Source organism: Mustela erminea, chromosome 5, assembly GCF_009829155.1.
Source record: "Mustela erminea isolate mMusErm1 chromosome 5, mMusErm1.Pri, whole genome shotgun sequence".
Lineage (NCBI taxonomy): Eukaryota > Metazoa > Chordata > Mammalia > Carnivora > Mustelidae > Mustela > Mustela erminea.
The window spans coordinates 133,074,523-133,098,436 of NC_045618.1; the positions used below are offsets into that span (position 1 = coordinate 133,074,523).

The 23,914-nt window shown below is 39.8% G+C and overlaps 2 protein-coding genes and 1 long non-coding RNA gene across 15 annotated transcripts in view; 1 reads left to right on the forward strand and 2 right to left on the reverse strand.

Moving 5' to 3' along the window:
- ZNF410 (zinc finger protein 410) overlaps positions 1 to 14,789 on the reverse strand; it is a 41,395-nt gene extending 26,606 nt beyond the window's left edge. For 3 of the 6 annotated variants that reach the window (XR_004286156.1, XM_032344983.1, XM_032344979.1), the window contains exons 1-3: positions 14,674 to 14,789; positions 1,335 to 1,515; positions 155 to 290 (exon numbers count right to left, since the gene is read on the reverse strand). Coding sequence is in view for 5 of the 6 variants with exons in the window: in XM_032344983.1 (XP_032200874.1) it covers positions 155 to 290; positions 1,335 to 1,367 (169 nt within the window). In the remaining variant the exon portion in view is untranslated. Of the gene's footprint in view, positions 1 to 154; positions 291 to 1,334; positions 1,516 to 2,766; positions 2,881 to 2,998; positions 3,205 to 14,673 lie in introns of those variants that run through there. The other 3 variants (XM_032344982.1, XM_032344980.1, XM_032344981.1) reach the window with 3 other exon arrangements.
- Positions 14,790 to 15,102: 313 nt separating this feature from the next.
- LOC116591770 overlaps positions 15,103 to 23,914 on the forward strand; it is a 31,646-nt gene continuing 22,834 nt past the window's right edge. The window contains exon 1 of one of the 2 annotated variants that reach the window (XR_004286158.1): positions 15,103 to 15,218. This is a non-coding gene — a long non-coding RNA (uncharacterized LOC116591770). The remainder of the gene's footprint in view (positions 15,219 to 23,914) is intronic. The other variant, XR_004286157.1, reaches the window with a different exon arrangement.
- The window catches only part of PTGR2 (prostaglandin reductase 2), a 28,376-nt gene continuing 21,813 nt past the window's right edge, over positions 17,352 to 23,914 (reverse strand). For all 7 annotated transcript variants that reach the window (XM_032344987.1, XM_032344992.1, XM_032344990.1 and 4 more), the window contains 5 exons: positions 23,270 to 23,479; positions 22,252 to 22,373; positions 21,087 to 21,174; positions 19,109 to 19,148; positions 17,352 to 17,559 (listed from right to left, as the gene is read on the reverse strand). In XM_032344987.1, the coding sequence (XP_032200878.1) occupies positions 17,483 to 17,559; positions 19,109 to 19,148; positions 21,087 to 21,174; positions 22,252 to 22,373; positions 23,270 to 23,479 (537 nt within the window). In that variant the 3' untranslated portion in view covers positions 17,352 to 17,482. The remainder of the gene's footprint in view (positions 17,560 to 19,108; positions 19,149 to 21,086; positions 21,175 to 22,251; positions 22,374 to 23,269; positions 23,480 to 23,914) is intronic.

Consider the following 23,914-nt stretch of genomic DNA (forward strand, 5'->3'; position numbering starts at 1 on the left):
AATAACTCCCATGGTTGCTTATTCTCCATAATTCCTAGTTTTTACAGTTTCTACCAGTCAGTTATAAAGTCATTTATCCCATCCCACCGGTATGATAGAGCAGGCTAAGCTCTTAAAAATTGCTTATCTTATTTCTTGTACTCTTCATTTTTACCTGGTAACATTAGCCGACTGCATTCTGGGGCCTCAGTCACTGGAAGGAGGGACAAGCAAGTAATGTCTTTAGCTTCTGATTCTACTAGCCCCTGTCCCAATGGGATGGACGTATTCTGAACAAACTGTACCAGGAGCTGGGAAGTGGAGGAGGAAGAGACAATATTGAAAATACAAGTTGTTATGAATGAATCTAAACCTCTGAATTTACAAGTTCACAGCTTAATTAAATCTTTATTGCTTACTAGTTTCGAGCACATTCAGAGAAAAACTACATTAACTACAAAATAACACTTAAAGTTATTTTTATAAAGTGCTCTGTTCTAAAGAAAAGCTATATTATATTGACTCATTTAATCCTCATCATAACCCAGTTAAGATTGAACATGTATTTTAAAGATTAAAAAAATCATAAATAAATAAATAAATAAATAAAGGAATCAAGTTGAAGACATCCAACGACTTATCTAAGGTCACATAACTAGTAGGGGGAGTAAGTCTTCCAACTTATATCATCTGATTCCAAATTCACTGACCTTTCCACTATGTGACACAGATATACTAAAATTAAAGCAAGAGAAATGAAAAAAAAAAAATCAAAAAATGTTTAGGGGTGCCCAGGTGGCTCAGCCAGTTAAGTGTCCAACTTTTGATCTCAGCTCAGGTCTTGATCTCAGGGTCATGAGTTCAAGCCCTGTGATGGGCTCCACACCTAGCACGGAGCCCACTTAAAAAAATAAAATAAAATAAATAATAAATAATGTTTAAATCCTCTAATTACATTTATAAAGAAAACACTTTCAGATATATATAAAATTAATTGAAAAATGGTTGTGGTAGTAAATATTCATATATGTACATATACATCCACATGTTATATAAAATTTCTGTCATTACATAATTACCTAGATGTATAATAACTTATACTTACTTAAAGAAACAAAAAAAGCGACAGGTAAAAGGAGTTTTTAAATCTTTGAGAAAGTACTTATTGTTAGAAAAAAAATAATAAACTAGTAGTTAACAACCAAAACCATATGGCCCACAAAACCGAAAATATTTACTATCTGGCTCATTACAGAAGTTTACTGACTTCCTGACTTAAGGACAAACCTTGGAAGATAGCCCACAAAAAATACAAACAGATAGACAGATAGATAGATAGCACTGCCTGGGCTCACCTCTGGTTTGGATTCTAACTCATCTGATAACATTGATTCAGCTTCCAAATCCTGTAGCTGTTCAGGGGACAGGTTAAAAATTTAACTCAGTCAAAGACACCTTCCTGTTATGCTCATATTCCTCTAGGAAATGCTATGCTTTTCCTGTAAGATGCTGTGCTGGGTGGGTAGTCAATTCAGCCTAAAGAAGGATGAGAGAGAGAGAGAGAATTAGAGGAGTAGAAAAATGTAGCTAAATAAACAAAGGTAAGTCTACATATCTGAAAATCACAACAAGCAAGCAAATAAAGAATTCAACCCAAAACACTTGTTTTAAAATAGAACAAGCCCAACAGATGTCAAAACCCATTAAAAGTTGTACTTTGAAAAAGAAAACAAGTTGTACTTTGTGGAATTTCTACTTCTACTAACCTATTTTAAGAAAAGGTCTTAAAAATAGAAAAAGTATATGCCTAAAGAATTTCATGTTAGCATCTATAATAATAAACAACTGCAAGCAAGATATAAATACATATATATACCCAACACTTAGGGAATGGTTAATTAGATTATAGCACTGTCACTTAAAAATATGGTTATAAAAATAACACAACAGCAAAAAGTGCTAATGACATGTTAAACTACAAAAACAAAATACAAAATTATATACTTGCCATTATTAAAACTAGTTAAGATATGAACAGGAAAAAATAAAAGGAAATTAATACAACTATGATAGCAGCTATATTAGGTGGCAGGCTGGTATGACTTATTTTTCTTTTCTCAAGTTCCTCATCTTTCTAAAAGTGGTTACAGAGTCAAAATCTGAACATGTTTCCCAAAAGTAGGACCCTTGGGACCCTGATGTCGCTATTTTCACCCCATAATTAAAATTCTTACCTTCTTATCACTTTATTTTTTTCAGACTTTTGACAAAAGAGTTCACTGTCTTTTGTACAAATGTTGCTAAAATTGGGACCACTACCATACACAAAATAATTGTGCAGTGTAAAATGCACCCAGGATGGGAGTTTTCAATTAATACCAAAGTTGACTGGAAAGTTAGAATAAGGTAGGTTTACTCTACAAAAAGGTATTTAAGAAGTTCCTGAATAAATGTTTATTGTTCTGCTTGGTTCCTTCCTCTCCCCCTTGCTGGTTTCCAGAAATCCTCATTTTCATCACTTAAAAAAAAAAAAACCAGTTCACAAGACATTAATGAAAGTGTCCTTTGTTTCCCACATAAAATCAAGTATCATAAATCTCTGACTTTTCCTTTCTCTTATGTTTTTCTTATTCCAATCCTACACATACTAGTTCAATGCTGTTTATTCAACCCTCTTTTTCACAGAGGAAGGAACCAAGGCTCAGTGCTCAAGTTATTAAGCTGCAGAATCTGGACTCCCACCCACAGAGCAGCTGGCATAAATAGCGATTACATCTACCTACTTACATCTATCTACATCTGACCTTGAAACACCAGGGTTTAAGAATTACTACTCCTGGGCGCCTGGGTGGCTCAGTGGGTTAAAGCCTCTGCCTTTGGCTCAGGTCGTGGTCTCAGGATCCTGGGATCGAGTCTCACATTGGACTCTCTGCTGGGCAGGGAGCCTGCTTCCTCTCTCTGCCTGCCTCTCTGCCTACTTGTGGTCTCTCTGTCAAAAAAAAAAAAAAAAAAGAATTACTTCTCCCCAATTCCAGTTCATCTCAAGAAGCCAAGAAATAACCAAATATTTGTTCAGGTTTTTCTTAAGGTTCCTCAAACTGTTGAGTTTCCAAGATTGCAAAATCTCTAAGACAAACAAAATCTCTAGACAACAATTTGCTGCCCTTTATATTTGTTAGGCTTCTTAGAAATCAATGACGCTGGCTGCGTTTCCATTATCCTCACCTAATTAAAAAAAAATGAAGTTTATGAATATTATGAATATGTGCACCGAACAAGGGAAAAATCATATACTGGTTCTTAGATACTTTTGCAAAGCTGTAATAACAACTTAAAGAAGAAAGCTGCCACCTCTAGATCACCACTTCTCAAGGGTCCATGGTTATCTATGGTATCTTTTTTTTTTTTTTAAAGATTTTATTTATTTATTCAACAGAGAGAGATCACAAGTAGGCAGAGAGGCAGGCAGAGAGAGAGAGGAGGAAGCAGGCTCCCCACCAAGGAGAGAGCCCGATGCGGGGCTCGATCCCAGAACCCTGGGATCATGACCTGAGCCGAAGACAGAGGCTTTAACCCTCTGAGCCACCCAGGCACCCCTCTATGGTATCTTTTTATTTTAGTGTCATTTCAGCGATAATTTTTCAAAAAGTTAACATGAGCATTTTCTGAAACAAATGGGTATCCATATTATAACTGAGCTCTGCCCAAATCTGCTGCCCAGCAGGTTTGTATGTGCACTATATGAACAAATAAGTATCCATATTATAACTGAGTTCTGCCCAGATCTGCTGCCCAGCAGGTTTGTATGTGTACTATATGAACTAAAGAGAGACTAGTAGGACAGAGAAGCATAGGCAGGCCGACCTCAAGACACTGGGGCACTCAGTACCTTATCAAGCTGTGTAAACCTCATCTTTAACACAGCAACTCACCATGTATATTAGTTGGAAGTGTGATGGCAAATATGCAATTAAATTTGTTTCTATTCTCAATTCCCATTATCATTTCACAGGTTTCAAAAACCGCAATGCAAATTTTTAAGTAACAGCTTCACTGAGATATAATTCATATGCCATACAATTTACTCATTTAAAGAGTACAGTTAAATTATTTTTAATATATTCACAGTTGTACAACCACAATCAATTTTACAACAATTTCATCACTCCAAAAAAGAAACCCTGTATCTATCAGCAAGCACTCTCCATTTCCTCCCAAACCCTCCCCAACCAGGCCTAGGCAACCACTAATTCCTGTCTCTATGGAACTGCCTATTCTAAACAGTTCACATAAATGGAATTATACATGTGATCTTTTGTGGGTGGCTGGTATCGCTTAGCATGATGCTCCCAAGGTTCATCCCTCTTGTAGCATGAATCAGTACATAATTTCTTTTTATTGCCAGCAATATTCTATTGTATGGATATACATTTTATTTATCCACATATCACTTAATGGACACTGGATTATTTCTACAATTTGGCTATTATGAATAATGCTGCTATGAACACTCATGTACAAGTTTTTGAGTAGACGTATGTTCTTACTCTTTTGGATATACACCTAGATGTGGAATTGCTAGGTCATATGGTAAGTCTATGTTTAACCTCTTGAAGAATTACCAGGTTATTTTCCAAAGTGTCTGCACCATTTCATAATCCCACGAGCAGTGGATTTCTCTCCATCCTCATCAACACATTATTACAGCCCTCCCAGCAGGTGTGAATGGTAACTCATTGTGGTTCTGACTTGCATTACCTGGTGACTAATGATGTGCTTATAGACCATTTATACATCTTTTCAGAAGAAATACTTATTCAGATCACTGGCCCACTTTTTAAACTGAGTTGTCTTTTTATTACTGATTTGTAAGAGTTCTTTTTATATTCTAGATACAAGCCCCTTATCAGATTATACAACTTGCACAAACTTTCTCCTATTCTGTGTGTTCTCATTCGCAACACAAATCTCATCTTCATTTGAACAAGGCAACTCTAACTCTGCTGTTCTCTAACAAAACCTCATTAAAATTGGCATTCAAGGACCTTAGTCAGTTTTGGTTACATATGAGATCCCACTATCACATACTGCTACAAAGTCTTGACACTTTAAACATATACCTTGTATTATATTCTCTGCAAAAGTATTACTAAAGTTAAAATGTAGAAACAGGAAATATATTATTGAACCCAAGGCTAAATCTTTCTACTATTAAGTTCAACATTAAGTACTGCATTTCAGTAGAACGACATCTCTACCACATAATATGAATGTTATTTTGAATTTTGTTTTAGGGTGTGGTTTACAACTGTATACTTATTCATAAAGATATAAATCCATGGCAACAACTGATATAATCCTGATAACCTAAATTCTACTACCTACATGGTTCCCTAGAGCCATCAAAACATCAGACTGCTAATATTGTAATAAATTTGTATGGTGGCAGATGGTAACTACCCTTATCTTGGTGGGCACTAAGTAGTGTCTCAAACTGTGGTAATGTACCAAATTGTCAAATCATTACGTTGTACACCTGAAACTAATTTAACATTGTATGTCAGTTATTCATGGATTAAAAAGAAGTATATATTAGACTGCTTAAAGAAAACAATCTTGGTTCAACATATGTCAATTTTTTAAAAATCCTCTGACCCTACCGTTGTTATTACTGAATTATTTGTAAATTTGTTTTGATTTTGTAGTTGATTAAGAGCTACTGGGGGCTTCAGCACAGGAAGGATAAGAATTACTACCTAGCTTTATGTCAAAGTATATTTAGAGTAATTAAAATAAAAAATTGCCAGTATGGGGACCAATATAGTGTTCAGTGCAATGTTCTTCCTTTAAATGCAATTTGAATGACAGTGGAGTGAAAGGCTCTGCTCTTACTCAAAAGGAAGCTATTTTTAAATAATTATGGATCTCAAGGATATTCTTCCCAGGCTTTCTTATGCTATTAAGATAAGAGACTAGAAATGTAATACTAAATGGTCACCCCAAGTTCTTTAATGTGAACACTAATAGTTGTTTTTTTTTTGTATCTTTACCTGGTAGGCAAAACTTATATCCTTATTTGCTTTCAAATTAGAAAAATTACTAATTTAGCCCCATAAATAATAAAAAAGATAATGACATTTAACAGTCAGCAACCAAGGGTACACCCAACAAATCATACTTTCTACAAATCATAAATAAGGCATCATGTCTCCGGATAAAGCGCTCACAACAAAACAAAATGATCTCAGACACCCAGCAATTGGTCTAAAAGATATTATTAATAAATATGAAATAAGTAGTTCTAGTCAGACCCTTTTCTCCCTCTACTCTTGGCAACAACAGAATTTTTACTGTGTACGTGGTTCCCTATGGCCACCAAAAGCATATTAGACTGCTTACAGAAAACAACCTTGGTCTAGCAGAAATTCTATTTTTTAGAAATCCACTGACCCTGACAATGCTATTACGTTAATAGCTACTAATAGAAGAAAATGTTAATATGTTATCCCTTAGTCAATCTAAAGGTTAAAAAGAATGCGGGCAACACAAATCTTTGCAATGAACCAAAGCAAAGAACACAGAAAGCCCTGAAAAGTTCTATAAATTGGTAACAAAAAACTCGTAACAAGCAAAGCAGAATTTTTTTTTTTAAGATTTTACTTATTTATTTGGCAGACAGAGACCACAAGTAGACAGAGAGGCCCGCAGAGAGAAAGGAGGAAGCAGGCTCCCCGCTGAGCAGAGAGCCCGATGCGATGTGGGGCTCAATCCCAGGACCCTGGGATCATGACCTGAGCTGAAGGCAGCGGCTTAACCCACTGAGCCACCCAGGTGCCCCGCAAAGCAGATTTAAGACAACAGCAATCTGTATGATCTAGACCATCCTGAGAACAATTCTCTTTCTGTTTTTAGCCGAATAAACAAATCCTGAGAATTGAAGTTGATTAACTGCATTCTTCTTCTACAGTACACTCAATATCATCAGCAAATTATGTATTAACATTAAGTAGCTGAACAAGTAAATTAAGGAAGCTGAGCTATATTAAAAAAAAAAAAAAAAAAAAAAAAAAACCAAGGTCTCTAAAATAGAAGTCTAAATTATGCCTCTGACATTTTGGTTGAGACCTAGGCAGGCTACTCATCTTCTGGACCCTAGGAAATTCATCTGAAATACAGATACAAAATCTACCCTAGGATTATTTATGATTCAGTCAAAAGAAATAATTAAAAAATTCTTCAGAAACAAAGCTCTCCATAAGTGGTTAAGAAACAAGTAAATAGGGTGCCTAGGTGGCTCAGTTGATTAAGCATCTGCCTTCAGCTCAGGTCATGATCCCAGGGTCCTGGGATCAAGTTTCACTGGGCTCCCTGCTCAGTGGGGAGTATGCTTCTCCCTCTGCCCTTTCCCCCAACTCCTGCTCTCTAGCTCAAATAAATAAATATCTTTTTAAAAAAGAAACAAGTAAATGTTTCAAATGCTTTGTATATTCTAAAAGATTAAGAAATGTGGGCGCCTGGGTGGCTCAGTTGGTTAAGGGACTGCTTTCAGCTCAGGTCATGATCCTGGAGTCCCGGGATCGAGTTCCACATCGGGCTCCCAGCTCCATGGGGGGTCTGCTTCTCTCTCTGACCTTCTCCTCGCTCATACTCTCTCACTGTCTCTCTCTCAAATAAATAAAATAAAATAAAAATGTGCCTGGCTGGCTCAGTTGGTAGAGTGTGTGACACTTGATCTTGGGGTCAGGAGTCTGAGCCTCATGTTGGGTGTAGAGATTACTTAAAATAAAATCTTTAAAAAAAAAAAAAAGAAATTTTTAAAAAATTTTTATTTTCTTACTACTGAGTCCAAATTTCCTATAAAGCAGTGGTTTTCAAACATTTTTGACTGCAAATCACAGTAAGATACATTTGCCATCATACCCCAGAGAATGAAATACTCACTGAGACACATACAAATAACACATTTTCATGAAACAAAATTAGTCTATACTAATCTCGTGCACTCTGAATTTTTTAAAAATAAAACTTACTAAACTCATCTCAAAAGCTACTTAACAGATTATATCCCAAAGATTGAAAAACAGTATAAAGTATCTTCAAAAGTCTCAAATGTATATGTTACACAGATACTCAGACATAAAACATAAAGCCATTGATATAAACCTACCATAAATATATATTACAATCAACAATTATCATTGATCAGAGTCTTGGGAAATCTGAAATTACCTGAATCCTCACACAAGACAGGAATTAGCGGTAACACCATGTTAGGAGGGTAGAGATGGCCTAAAACTAATGCAAGCTACAAGGAGAAATACTGGGCAGGACAATGAAGGCAAATAAACTAAACAAGCAAGAGGAGAACAGAGCTGGTACAGGTGTACTTTGCCTCCGTCCTGACTGCCAGACAGAAAGGGGTATATTCGAAAGGGAAAAATGACCAGGGGCATTTACTGCTCTGCCTCAAGGAAGAAACAGAAGATCATTGTGTCAATTTCTAAAAAGCAATGTGATTCCACCCTAGGAAAACAAAGCCTAGAATATCAACACTGCTCTTATTTTAGAGAGGCAGAAAATGCCTTGACCTTGACCCAGTTTCAGAAAGAAGAGTGGGTGAGAAAAAAAGAGGGAAGAAATTGAGAAACACTGCGGTCCCCCCCCGGTCAGTAACCAATCCACTTCTCAGTTCCCTGCATATCTACCTGCGGCTGATTACAAATACAGACCCAAACAATGCTTCACTAAAGATGAAAAAACTAAAACAAAAATTCTACCAATGGTAGAGAATTACCATGATCAAAAATGAAAATTAAAAAAAGAATAGTTTAGGGGCACCTGGATGGCTCAGTGGGTTAAAGCCTCTGCCTTCGGCTCAGGTCATGATCCCAGGGTGCTGGAATCGAGCCCCACATCGGGCTCTCTGCTCTGCAGGGAGCTTGCTTCCTCCTCTCTCTCTGCCTGCCTCTCTGCCTGCCTCTCTGCCTACTTGCGATCTCTGTCGTCAAATAAATAAATAAAAAATAAAAATAAAATCTTAAAAAAAGAAAAGAATAGTTTAAATTTTGGTATAAAATAGTAGTCCTGCGGGGCACCTGGGTGGCTCAGTGGGTTAAAGCCTCTGCCTTCGGCTCAGGTCATGATCCCAGGGTCCTGGGATCGAGCCCAGCCTCAGGCTCTCTGCTCAGCAGGGAGCCTGCTTCCTCCTCTCTCTCTCTGCCTGCCTCTCAGCCTTCTTGTGATCTCTGTCAAATAAATAAATAAAATCTTAAAAAAAAAAAAAGTAGTCCTGCGATGTCTGGGTGCCTCAGTCAGTTAAGCATCTGAATGGGGAGGCTGCTTCTTCCTCTGCCTGCTGATCCCCCTGCTTGTACTCTCTCTCTCTCTTTCTCTCTGAGAAGTAAGTAAATAAAATCTTAAAAAAAAAAAAGTCCTAGGAAAAGAAAAAGTAACTAGGGACAAATAGGGTTAAGCATCTGCCTTGGACTTAGGTCATGATCCCAGGGACCTGGGACTGAGCCCTGCATCAGGCTCCCTGCTTGGTGGAGAGCCTGCTCCTGCCTCTCCCTGCCACTCCTACTTGTATGCATGCACACTTTCTGACAATTAAAGGAATAATCTCTTTAAAAAAGTAACTTTTTATATCCATATCTAGCATACTACGGAAGCTGATTAAATTCTAACAAACCAGTTAACAGATACTAGTGAAAGAAATTTGGAATGGAGGAGAACTGGAGAACTGTGAAAGCAGAATGAATTTTAGAAACTATAGGATTCACCCTGGGCCTTCCCTCTTCCTTCTCAGATCTGCTTAGGTGTTTCATGCCTACAGCCCCCATTTTTATTCCGTCACCTCCGCATTTCTCTGCATTTGTCTCTACTTTCAAAGCTCTAATCACTATCCAACCCATCACTTCACTAAAACGTCTCTTGTAAAGGTCACCGAAGATCTTCATGTTACTAAATCCAAGGGACACTTTGCAGCCCTCATCTTACTTGACCTTTGCAATGAACAACTACTGTGTTCAATTATCCCACATTCATGTCTCCTGCTCGGGTGACAGACTGACGTCCTGTCTGGGGGGTCTGTCCCCTCCCCCACTGGATACCTCCTTCAGTGAGACTGTAGATGAAGGTGTTCTTTTCGTCAATGGCCAACTGCTGGACACTTGACCTATATTGAACAAATCAGACACTTTCCCTCAGAATGTGAATTCTAAAAGAAGTAACAAAGGGCTGAAAACGGCTGCAGTGGCCCTTTCATGCCAGTAATGCTGCTTGCAGCCTCCCCTGGGGCTGCTCACGTTCCTGACCTTGATGAAGCCAGGGTCTTCATCGTTTCCTTTGATCTCAACAGCTGCCCACATCCTTGTTACACACTCCTCTTCTGAAGCAAACTGGTCACTTGCAACCAGAGCCGGAACTGACATTATCCCTTAGAGGCACTGCCTCCTTCCTCCAACACTTCACTTACACCCTCTGCTTCCAAGATACATGTTCCTCATTTTACTCTTCCCTCATTGCCACACCTCCAGTTCTTTGTTAGCTGCTGTACTCTTCCTGCGCTCAGCCTCTCAATATTACTATTCCTCAGGATAGTATTCAGGCTCTCTTTTCTTGCTACACTCTCTTCCTAGTGCAAACTTACGGCTTTAGTTGATCCAGTCTCCAATTTTAAGTTTTTATTTAAATTCCAATTAGTTAACATACAGTGCAATATTAGTTTGAGGCACATAGTACTTATTCAACGCTTCCACACAATACCTCGTGTTCATCACCAAAATTTTTATCTGCAGCCCAGGTAGCTCCTCTGACTGCAGACATATATGCAATTGCTTACTTGACATCTCTACTTAACAAAACTTGACATCTCAAATTTTAACATGTCCAAAATGAATTCTCTCCCAAGCATGTTTCCCATCACGCCCTGCCAGCCCCACTCACTACACCCCTCTACTCAAGATGGGACCACCATGGGGCACCTGGGTGGCTCAGTGGGTTAAAGCCTCTGCCTTAGGCTCAGGTCATGATCTCAGGGTCCTGGGATCGAGCTCCGCATCAGGCTCTCTGCTCAGCGGGGAGCCTGCTTCCCCCAGCCCCCCTCCCCCGCCTGCCTCTCTGACTACTTATGATCTCCCATCTATCAAATAAATAAATAAAATCTTTAAAAAAACAAAAGATGGGACCACCATTCACCCCACTTAGAAGTCGTTTTTACTACTTTGTTTCCTTTGCTCCCAATATCCAGTCCAGCTGCAAGTCCTATGGAGACAGCAAACCCAGCTACTTCTATCTCTACTGTCACCACCCTGTCACAGGCCCTATCAGTACCTGTCCTAAACCACTGGTAGTGCTATCTCACTGGTCTCCCTGCTTCTATTCTTGCCTCCCTTCATTCCATTCTCTTGACAGGAGTAAATATCACCTTAAAATGCAAGTCCTATTATATCACTCACCTGCCTGAAACTCTACATGGCTTCCCAAGGCACCTAGACAAAATCCAAACTCTTTATCCTGGCTTCTAAGAACTATGTGATCCATTCCTGCATCTCCAACCAGCCTCCAGAGTCAGTCTCCCTAGGAGCTCACCAAGCTTCAGCCATCTTAGTTCCCTGAACAAATTAAGCTCTTTCTGGTGTTAGGGATGTGTACATGTCATTTCCTCTACCTTAAAACACTTTCACCTCTCTCTACTTGATTAGCTCTTTTTTCATTCTTCTGGATTCTGTTTAACTATCAACTCATTTAGAAAGGCTTCGTCTGATCACCTTATCCAAAGAAGATTTCCCAAACTTCCAACTTTTTTCTCTATTTCTGCTGTTTCTAACTTTCTGCTGTTTCTAATTCCTCTTTTTTTTTTTTAAGATTTTAAAAATTTATTTGTCAGAAAGAGAAAGAGCACAAGCAGGGGGAGAAGCAGGCTCCCAGTTGAGCAAGAAGCCCAAAATGGGACTCAGGTCTCGGGGATCATGACTTGAGCTGAAGGCAGACACTTAACCGACTAAGCCACCCAGGCGTCTTGCTATTTCTAATTCCTTTGGTTTTATACAGTATTCATTCTTTGTCTGGCTACCCTGTATGTTGTAAGCTCCATAAACAAAGGCAGGAACTAATTTGTCTTCTTCACAACTTTATCTTCCACCACCTATCATAGTGCCTGGCAAAATATTATATGTAATTCATAAGGAATTTAGGTCTCCATAGTCATTTCTAATACTGTGACACTCTTAAGGTTGGCTTTACTATGAGATTTAAGGAATTCCATACAAACTTCCTGCAAGCACCTAGTAGGCACTGAAGAAACATCTGTACAGTGAATGAATGACGTGCAAATAATACCAAAATTTTTGTCTCTACTCCTGACCTCTCTTCTGAACTCCAAATTTTTATTTCTGACCGCTTGCTGAGTATCTCCTCACGGATATCCATCTCAAACCTAACAATGTCCATAATCCAGATTATCATCTCCACCACCAAACCTGTTCTTCTTCCTGTATTATCCATTTCAATTATTGCCCAATCTTCTACCCACTCAACTGCAAATTCTAGGTCTTTAATGATGTCTCTCATTCTCTATATTTAAATAATCCCAGGAGTTCTGATTCCCCCAAATTTATTCCTCCTGTAATATCCTGTTTAGATCTCATTGTCTTTCAACTACACAATTAAAATGGGCTTCTAGAGGTGCCCAGGTGGCTCAGTGGATTAAGGCCTCTGCCTTCAGCTCAGGTCATGATCCCAGGGTCCTGGGCTCGAGCCCCATGTCAGGCTCTCTGCTTGGCGGGGAGCCTGCTTCCCCCCGCTCCCCCCTCAAAGCCTGCCTCCCTGCAAACTTGCGATCTCTGTCAAATAAATAAACAAATAAAGTACAAAAAAAAGGCTTTTAACCGGTCCCCATGCCCTAAAAACTCCCCTTTTCAATCCACCTTTTTATGCAGCCACTTGAGTTATCTTTCCAAAACACAGAAATGCTTGTGTTTCTCCACTCACTCAAAATTCAGCGCCTCAGAACACTAGTCAAATTCCTAAGCATGGCATTTCAAATATTCTACAATACATCCTCAAATACTGTTCTAGTTACGGTGCTGTCCATATTCTTCCATTAACCCTTTACACCAGCCCACATGGGCTGGCTTTTGGAATGAACACATCAGCCTATTTCAGTGCTCAAGTCTTTGCTTAGAATAGTTCTTCGACCAGTAATAAACACTCCCAATCCAGTTGTGATTTTCTGAAATCCTTTCCAGCCTTTAAAATCCAATTCAAGGGGCGCCTGGGTGGCTCAGTGGGTTAAAGCCTCTGCCTTCGGCTCAGGTCATGATCTCAGGGTCCTGGGATCGAGTCCCACATCAGGCTCTCTGCTCAGCAAGGGGCCTGCTTCCCTTCCTCTCTCTCTGCCTGCCTCTCTGCCTACTTGTGATCTCTGTCAAATAAATAAATAAAATCTTTTTTTTTTTAAAATCCAATTCAAATGCTATCCTCCACTAAGATACTTGTCCCTTCCCTCCAAGCAAAATAAATCTGTCTTTTCCTTGGTGCTCCCAACACACTGTTTCACCTCTCCTTGGCAATTATCCCATCCTGCCTTGGCTGGTAGTTGTCTACTTGCATATTTTTTTCACTGGCTAAGGTTGCTGATTTATTCATTCTAACTCTCATTAACCTAGTATGATGCTTTGAACAAACTAAGCTTTCAGGATTTATCTGCTGAATAAATAGGTAAGCTTCTTCACCCACACAGGAGGAAAAAAAGCAACAGAGATTAAGTAACTCGTCAAAAATCAGACATTTACTTAAATGCAGACTTTTTAAAAATTAGAACCTAAATCTTCTGCTCAGTTGACTCTACTCCGTCCACACGAAAATAACACAATGTGGAATTTCCACTCCCTAACAACAACAAAATGCCACGTACTCTATTCCAAAATGTTTCTTTTACTTTCCTTACAAACATGTTACGTTGATCCATGTGCCAAAGTGAAAAAGTACAAATTCTTAAGTCCCAGGTTAGTAATATTTAACTTCCAAATGGTGCATTTCAGGGCCTCACGAGCAAGTGGGATAAACTTTAATAAACTAATTGCATTCTTTTCTCTGAAGAAACTTCAAAGGATAAAATCAACCACCGAATGCGCACAGGCTGTAAATACAGCCCCCACAGCCCCGACCTGCAATGTCAGGCTAAGGAGAAGCCAGCAGCCAAGCCCCTCAGAGCCGGAAGCCTCCCCAAGAAGTAAGTGGACGTACGAAAGAAGACGGCAGCTCTGGGCTGAGATCGCCAGGGCACAGTCCTCTTGGCATCCTCTTTCTCCCTCTGCAACAGCCTTAGTGTAAGGCCCCAAAGCCTGGGGCAAGGCCAGGGTGCGGGTGCAGTCCAGCAGCCCCCGCCCTTAGGGACGTGCTGCCGACTCCAGCTTTCTCAGACCGTCTTGTTCCTAAGCCCCGGCCCCCAAAACCAAGCAAAGAACAGAAACATCGGCCCCAAGGCCGCGAGGGTTAGGGCCGAAGCCCTAGGGCTTCAGACCGGCCGCTCCCGGGCCCGCCAGATCTGAGAGGGGGTGTCGGGGTGGGGGCGGTTTCCCTGTCCTCTCCGGAGGCGAACTCGGCCCGAGCCGCCGAGAAGCCCGCACCGGCTCCCTCCCTCTCGGGGACCACCGAGCTGCGCGGGTGTGGCCTGGCCCAGCCCGAGCTCACCTTCCCGTCCCGGGCAGCCGGCTAGCCGTCAGGCGGTCCCGAATTCCGTCCACACACAGCGTCTTCCGGCTCCCGCCGGAAGCAGCGGCAGCGCGGGACAGGAAGTTTGGCCGGCCCCCAACGCTCACGCCCACTCGCTCGCCGCAGGCTGGACTCGGCTGCCCCGCCCGCGGGAGGTTTCCGCCCCAGGCGTAGAGGGCAGTGCCGGCGGGGGCCGGGCGAGGTTGGGCCCTGCACCCCCGAAGCTGTGGTCTACCGTCTCCTGTTCATTCCATCACTTGGGGCCCCGCCGTCTGCGAAACCCGAAAAGCCGGGTCAGTTCGTTCCAGCCGTGACGTCACGGCTTCCTTGCAGCAGCAGATGGGGTAGTTTTTCCTGTCAGCTGAGATGAGCACTAGTTACAATGGGGGCCATGGAGAAAGAGAGAACTACTGAAACATTTATCGACGTTCTCACTGAAGAGGACCTCAAAGCTTCACTGAGAAAGGAACTTGCAGAATCTAGTTCTGCGCCGCAATCGGCACGGGGTAAGAATTGAAACTCAGGTGTACAACTTTTCTTGTAAAATGAACTCCCTAGAGTCTGGATTCCCTGTATTAGGACTGAAAGAGCTCTCGAATACCCACACTGGGGACTAGAACTCCTGAGTTCCAGGCTGGATGCCACCACATGTTAGAGCTTTATGCGGTTGAGCCTTTTTGAAATTACTAATTTTTAAATACTTGCTGTGTGCCACAGGATGAGGAACTCAACTAAGACAGTGGCAGTGGGAATTAAAGCTCTGAGTTCTCTAAGAAAGGCATTTTCAAGATTAAACACAGGCCTTGATGACAGGCACCTGAATGAGTGAGGATTAGTTTGGGTGCGCAAACAATGGTGAGTTAAAAACAAAGTAGAAATATGTAAGAGGGGGTGCCTGGGTGGCTCAGTGGGTTAAGCCACTGCCTTCGGCTCGGGTAGTGATCTCAGGGTCCTGGGATCAAGCCCCACATCAGACTCTCTGCTCAGCAGGGAGCCTGCTTCCCCTTCTCTCTCTGCCTGCCTCTCTGCCTACTTGTGATCTCTCTCTCTCTGTAAAATAAATAAATTTAAAAAATATATATGTAAGAGGAAGGTAATTCCTCTTCAGATGAAACAGTTCATCCCAGATGCCAACAGGATATTTTACTTGGGAGGACCTAAGCTCAAGTAAGAGGTCAGAAATAGAGATGCAAATTTGGGAGTTACCAACATACAGACCACAGACAGAAGTGCTCTCTGGAGATGAAAAGGTCCAGGAAAGGTTTATAAAAGAAGAAGAGGACACTGACTGGCGCCTGGGTGGCTCAGTCAGTTAAGAGTCTGCCTTTGGCACAGGTCAGGATCCCAGAGTCCTGGAATGGAGTCCAGCCTTGCCTCCCTGCTCAGCGGGGACTCTGCTTTTCTGTCTCCCTCTCCCTCTGTGTCCTCTCTCTCTCTCTCTAGTTCTCACTCTCTTTCAAATAAATAAGTAAAATCTTTATAAAAAAAAAAAAGAGGACATAGGTCAACTGGAGTGACTGATTACTAACAGTTTGAATCTACTTCCTACAAATGTTGCAGACAAAAGTATATAGCAGGGTGAAAAAGGTGACCAGAAACCAGCACAACACTTGAAAAATATCCTCAATTTTATTGTTGTAAAGGGTTGATTATAATCATGAAGCAAGCCCTCTTATTTAGAGGTACATTAGATATTGAACATTCATGTTTACAGCCATTTGTTAATTTGCTCAGTCAGTCCTGTCATTTTCTAAAGCTGCCTTTGTTGCCAAATCTTTCTAATCACCTAAAACTTCAAGTGATATTTGTACCTATTTGCCCTCAAAATCTTTACACTATTTGACAGTACGTAACTGCTACCCTAAAACACAGTTTTATCAATGTGTATTTGAGTTTTTAGGTTATACAGTAAATTATTTAGCAAAACACAGATAATCCTCTGTGATAAACTAGTCTCTTTATCAACCTGACTGACCTGTTACTTCCCAACACAAAGCCTCTGCTCTCCTATCCTAAAAACTGCTCCACAAGCTCTGAATTACCCAACATACGCTCTGCCATTAAATCCCTTTTCCATGGAACTACAATATAGAAAAGCCATCCCAATTCTATTCTTAACACCAAGTTACAGTTCAAGAATTATGTAAAGCATTTTCAGGTCAACATATATTTACTATGCATCTTCTCAAGCATTCTATTTTAAATAAAAATTATTAACTGTAAAAATTGATTTATAAAGTATGATCCATTAAGCAGTTGTATCAAATCTCCAATGGTTTCAGAATATCTGATCAAATATCAAATATAGTCTCAGTTTTAGTAAAAGAAAGAAAAATAGGTCATGTTGACTTCAATCTATTACTGTAAATAATCGTGCTGGACATAGAGAACATACATGATATTGAAGATACAGGAAAAGTTTATGTTATGCAACTAGATGATAGTACCAATAATCAATTTAAATAAAAAGCTATCTGTATTCTAAAAATTTTATTAAATGTATCTTAAAAATCTTTGTGTAAGGGGTGCCTGGGTGGCTCAGTGGGTTAAAGCCTCTGCCTTCGGCTCAGGTCATGATCCCAGGGTCCTGGGATCGAGCCCCACGTTGGGCTCTCTGCTCGGCGGGGAGCCTGCTTCCTCCTCTCTCTCTCTCTGCCTGCCTCTCTGCCTACTTGTGATCTCTGTCAAGTAAATAAATAAAATCTTAAAAAAAAAAAAAAGTTAAAAAAATCTGTGTGCAAAACGGAAAGAAATCTGTGTATTTCCTTGATGAAGATGCTTATACAGATTACACAGAGGCTTCTTCTGAAATGCAAACTATCTGCTTTCCGATGTTACCTCCTGTCATCATGGACTGGAACGCAGCTAGAAAGAAAAAAAAAAAAACCTAGATTATATGAAAACATAAATATCACTATCATACATGTTTATCAGTACAAATACATACATTTAATTTGAATAATTTCTGCAATGCTTTTAATATTTAGAAGGAAACTGTCATGAAAAGAAGCCTCAAGTGAAACACTGACAAAGTTACAAGATAAACTAACACAATTTGTATCTTAAAGATGTGCTTTTTACCCAAACTGGAAATGTTCATATCTACCTCAATATTCACTGTTTAAAGTCTGAAGACTAGAATAAGTAAGTATGAGGATAAAATGTCAGTGAAAACAATTTTTCGAAAACTATTAAAAAATTGTGCGCTGGGGTACGTGGGTGGCTCGGTGGGTTAAAGCCTCTGCCTTCAGCTCAGGTCATGATCCCGGAGTCCTGGGATGGAGCCCCGAATCGGGCTCTCTGCTTAGCAGGGAGCCTGCTTCCCCCTCTCTTTCTCTGCCTGCCTCTGATCTCTGTCAAATAAATAAATAAAATCTTTAAAAAAAAAAAAAAAAGGGTGCCTAGTGGCTCAGTAGGTTAAGCAGCTGCCTTCAGCTCGGGTCATGATCCCAGGGTTCTGGGATCAAGCCCCACATCAGTCTCCCTGCTAAGTAGAGAGCCTGCTTTCTCTCCCTCTGCCTGATGCTCTGCCTACTTGTGCTCTCTCTCTCTCTCATAAATAAATAAAATCTGTTTTTAAAAAAACTATTAAAGATAATAGAAATCCTCAGTGCTTGGGTGGCTCAGTTGGTTAAGCTGCCTTTGGCTCAGGTCATGGTCTCAGAGTCCTGGGACTGAGCCCAGGGGCAGGCTCCCTGCTCCCTGCCTCTTCTCCTGTCTCTCCTCCCTCTCCCGCCCCACAGCTCATGCTCACTCTCATTTTCAAATAAATAAATAAATAAAATCTTAAAAAAAAGAAAGAAACCTAAATATTGAAAATGTGTTTAATATAATCTCACGATGCCTGAGAATTATTCAACCTGGGGACACCTGGGTGGCTCAGTTGGTTAAGTGTCTACCTTGGGCTCAGGTCAAGATCTCAGGACCCTGGGATAGCCCAGGGTTGGGGCTCCCTGCTGAGCAGGGACCCTGCTTCTCCCTATTCTTCTGCTCCTTCCCCATCCCTCAAGCTCACTGACTTGCATGCTTGCCTTCTCTCTCTCTCTCTCTCTAATAAATATGTGAGGCGAACGTGATGTTTCTCTAATAAATATGTAAATAAAACCATTTAACCTGAAAAAGTTACCTAGAAGCTAAATGACTTTCATGATTGTTACATTTTTTTCATAAATTGTTTCAAAACCAAAGAAACATTTATTATTTGAAATGTGAAAATAATACTTCTTAAATACTACTATGATGAACTTTAATGGGAGTTTGATTAAGATATTTAAGTAAACCTGCAGAATTGTTTTACAAGAAGGAAAGAAATGATTTAAAAAGAAAAAAACACCAGGGAAGTAGAATTCAAGGGGAAAAGGGAGTATTTGTGCTAAGTTCATGCATATAATAAATAAATCTACATTCATCTTACCTCCCATGTTTTCCAATCCATTTGTCACAGTCTCTCTGATCTGTAAATCAAAACAGCTACATATAGTATTCTCAAGTTCAATGTATCCATTTACAGTTGACCCTGAACTACATGGGTTTGAACTGTGTATGTCTATTTATACAAAAAAATTTTTTTATAAACACAGTACAGTACTATATATGTATTTTCCCTTATAATTTTCTTTCTTTCTTAAGATTTTACTTATTTATTTTACAGAGAGAAAGATCACAAGCAGGCAGAGAGGCAGACAGAGAGAGGAGGGGAAGCTCCCTCCTGAGCAGAGAGCCCGACGCAGGGCTTGATCCCAGGACCCTGAGACCACGACCCAACCAAAGATAAAGGCTTATTAACCCACTGAACCACCAGGCAACCCTCCCTTGTGATTTTCTTAATAACATTTTCTTTTCCCTAGTTTATTATAAAGAATACAGTATAGGGGTGCCTGGGTGGCTCAGTCATTAAGCATCAGCCTTTGGCTCAGGTCATGAGCCCTGCATCAGGCTCCCTGCTCAGCAGGGAACCTGCTTCTCCCTCTCCAGCAACACCCCCCACCAATCCCGTGCTTGTGTTCCCTCTCTCACTATCTCTCAAATAAATATATAATTTTTTTTAAAAAAGGATACAGTATAAATTACACGTAAAACACAAAATATGAGGTAATCAACCGTTTATGTTATCAGTAAGGCTTCTGGTCAATAGTAGGCTATTAGTAGTTTTGGTGGAGTCAAAAGATACACCATGATTTTCAACTGCATGGAGGGGGAGGGTGTCAGCACCTTTAAACCTTTTAATATTCTTCATTTTTGTAAAGGGCAGCAATACTATTTAGCACTTTCTGTCTAAAAATAGACATTCTTCATTTCTTGGAGGTAGCACAGAAAAGTTTCCTATAAAATGATTTTTAAAAATAAAGTCCTCTTGGGGCTCATGGATGACTCAGTCAGTGAAGCATCTGGCTCTTGATTTCAGCTCAGGTCATGATCTCAAGGTGATGGGATTGACTCTAGCATTAGCTCTAGGCTCTGGGCTCTGCCGGAAGTCTACCTGAGATATTCTCTCTCTCTCCCCTTACCCCTCCCCACCGCTCACAGGCACATGCGCTCTCTCTCTCTCTCTCTCTCATAGGTAGATAAATCTTTTAAAAATAAAATCCTCTTTTCCCATTGTCTGATCTTCCATTGGTAATATCACGAACTATACAACCTCTTTCCAAAAAAACAAAGTACATAAACATAAGCACATACACATATAACTTTGCCTATGATTTGCAAGTTTCAAGAACGTCCTAGGTCAGGGTCTAGACCCCAGATTAGTAACTCTTGGTTTTCAGTCACCAACCAAGATTATTCAGAATATCCAGGAGGGAACAAAAGAAGTATGGTGGTAGAGAGTTAGGGGTACAAAGAAGTGCTTATAAGATTTTTGAGAAAGCATGGCTTCTAACACATAGTAGCATTCCATAAATATTTGTTAAAGTAATGAATATTAAAATTTGGAAAAAAACACATATTTATCTTGTAATACAGTCTAAGAAATGTAAAGGTTAATGAAATCTTAGATAAAGGGCCTAACCAGAGAGAGTTTCTCAATTAGGTTATACTCACCTGGGAGTAAAACTTAATTTACAAAATTTAGTACAATTTTGTAGTAATTTTTATTATGAAGTTAATGTTTGCTATCATAAACTCAAATAACATAAAAGTATCTTAAGTAGGGGTACCTGGGTGGCTCAGTGGGTTAAAGCCCTGCCTTCAGCTCAGGTCATGATCCCAGGGTGCTGGGATCGAGCCCCGCATCGGGCTCTCTGCTCAGTGGGGAGCCTGCTCCTCCCTCTCTCTCTGCCTGCCTCTCTGCCTACTTGTGATCTCTATCAAATAAATAAAAAAATCTTAAAAAAAAAAAAAGTATCTTAAGTAGCAGACAAATGATAGCAATAAAGAACAGAAGCGAGTTCTACCTTTAGTTTTCCTTCTTTAAACCACTGACTCAGCTGTAGAATGCCAGACTCAAATTTGTCCTTATAGTTCAACACCAGAAATCTTTCTCTGTAGTGGAGAAGAAAAGGATAATGATCAGAAATTACAGAGGGTGAAACAGTCCAACACCAAACCATTCCAGAACTTTAATATCTGTTAATCTTTCAAGCATTAGGACTTAATCACACAGAGTCTGGTCAGATACAGTTTTGTTATTTTTGGTGTAGTTACAGGTGTAAGTATAGTGGACTTCTATTGCCTGGCCGGCATCCAGAACTCTGTTTGGTAATTAGCACTGTGATTTTACTTTGTGGGTAATATCCTTTCCCCATCCCTCCTGTGACCAAAGCCAGGCCAGTCTGAGCCAGTAAGTATCAGCTTTGGGACTTAACAAAACGGGAGAGAGCTGTTCTCTTTTTTGCTTGGGTTACTAACCAGTATAGGATTAGAGGTAACAGTCATCCTCTTGCTGTGCTGCAAGAGAGCCTGCGAGGGAACAGAGCCACCCCAAAATAAAGCACAGCCCAGAGGTAGAGAAAAGCTGAGCGGTGATGCCACCATGCCAACCTTTTATCCAGCCAAATCTAAGTCAATGCTAATATCGGACTTCTCAGAAACATGAGCCAATAAATTTCCTTTGCACTGAAGCCAATGTGAGTTGAGTTTCTATCACTGGGGAAAAAAGACTTGCAAAAGATTGATAGAACAGATGCACTTTTTAGAAAGTTTTCTGCCAAAAAAAAAAGAAAGTTTTCTGCTAGGGAGCTACTTCCCCAAAACCTAAATATTGAACTGGCTTCAAATGTTTATTTTCAAGCTTTATTTATTAAGAAAAAATTATAGGGGCGCTTGGGTGGCTTAGGTGGTTGAGTGTCTGACTGCTGATTTAGACTCAGGTCATCATCTCAGGGTCATGAGATCAAGCCCTGCATTGTGCTCCATGCTCAGCAGGGAGTCTGCTCCCCTCTCCTCGTCTCCCTCTGCCCCTCCCCACCATGCGCACAAGCATGCTTTCTCACTCTCTAAAATACACAAATCTTTTTTAAAAATAAGGAAAAGTTATATATGAAGAACAATGCGTTCCATATACATCTATGATCTTTAAACTCATGAATCTGGTAATAAGGGGAAAAGGGGAGACCATACCTTGTGATGTTTCTTTCTTTTTGGATTGCTTCTATGGCAGGGGGTAGTGGAGGAGGATAAGGCACGTCTTTGTTGTACTGAGAAATTTGACCGCACAGGATGATATGGCTGTTCCTATTCATCTGTTCAGAGAAAACTGATGATTATACCCTAACATACATGCCTTTGCTATGTTTACTGATTTTATGGCTGCTTCAATGCCATGAATGCCTCCTTGATTATTGTATTTAATCATTTGGTGCCAATTAATTGCTTTTGCTTTGAAGATTTATGCCTGATATGTATTTAAGAGTTTTAATTAGCTAGGAAACAAGTCCCCTCCAAAGGAACATAGAGGTAAATGAAAGTTTGGTAATCTGCAAAAGAATTACACTTGTGTCACCATTGTTGTTGCTACTATTAGTAGTAGCAGTAAAGAATTTCCTTGGATTTAAATAATTTAACCTCAACTGCACATAATTTTACATACAGTAAAAGACAATGCAGTGTTAATAGCTAATTTTCATATTTTATAATACTGTCCATAAAATATGTAAATACCTGTAGTCTATGTAAGTCCTTTCCCTACCCAAAGTCAGAGGCCATGGCTGTGAGTTAACTGATAGGGAGTTAGGGTCAAAACTTCACCATTTGAACAATACAAATGTGATTTTATTTTTAAGTAATCTCTATATCCAAGATGGGGCTAGAACTCACAACCCTGAGATCAGGAGTTGCATGCCTGACCAACCAAGCCGTCAGGCATCCCTACAACTAATTCTTGACAAAAATAAATTGCAGGTGAAAATATAACATTGCTAGCAAAGAACTGAAACTGATACTCACGTGCAAATTCTGCAAGCAAATGGAAGTAGCTGTAACAAGCTTTTTGTTATTTAATTACAATACTGACCATCACACTATTTCTCACAATAAACCCTAGAATTTTAGAGTTTTTTTTTCTCGATATCAGGTAAAAAGATAGTACATCAAATAAAATATAGTATTCAAATTTATAACAAACAAATCGGCACACAACCTGACTTATCACTGTATCACTGATGTCACCACCAACATTGTCAAAGTAAACATCCACTCCAGCTGGGCATAATTCACGGAGCTGTTCTGCGACATTCCCCTTTTTATAATTAACTGCAGCATCAAAGCCTAGTTCTGAGGTCAGAAAGAGGCACTTCTCCTGTGTTCCACAAATTCCCACCACTCTGGAACAGCCCATCAAATGGCCAATCTAAGAGGGAAATTTTAAAAATTAAACGATTTTCTATTACCACATCTAAGTGTAAAAATGTGAAAGCACACAAGATATGACAAGTATATAAGAGTATTCATCACAATTAGGTTTGATTACAGAGCTGCTGGCTTAAAGGAATTTGAAACCAAAAGAATTGAGACCAGATACAAGGTCACTCCTAAAAAAAAAAGAACATTGACTAACATTAGACTTAGTTTTAATGTTACAATCACACAATTCCAAGCTGATTTCATAAAAGAAATAGACTCAAAATATCACTATCTTGCAGTTCAATATTTTTTAGGCCTCTGAGGAATTAAAATCACTACTATGAAAAAATGTTTTGTTTCAATGGTTTTCACACCATAAAGGCTGTTATTCATAAAACATAAAAAAAAAACACATAAATTTACTTAAAAATTCTATCATAAT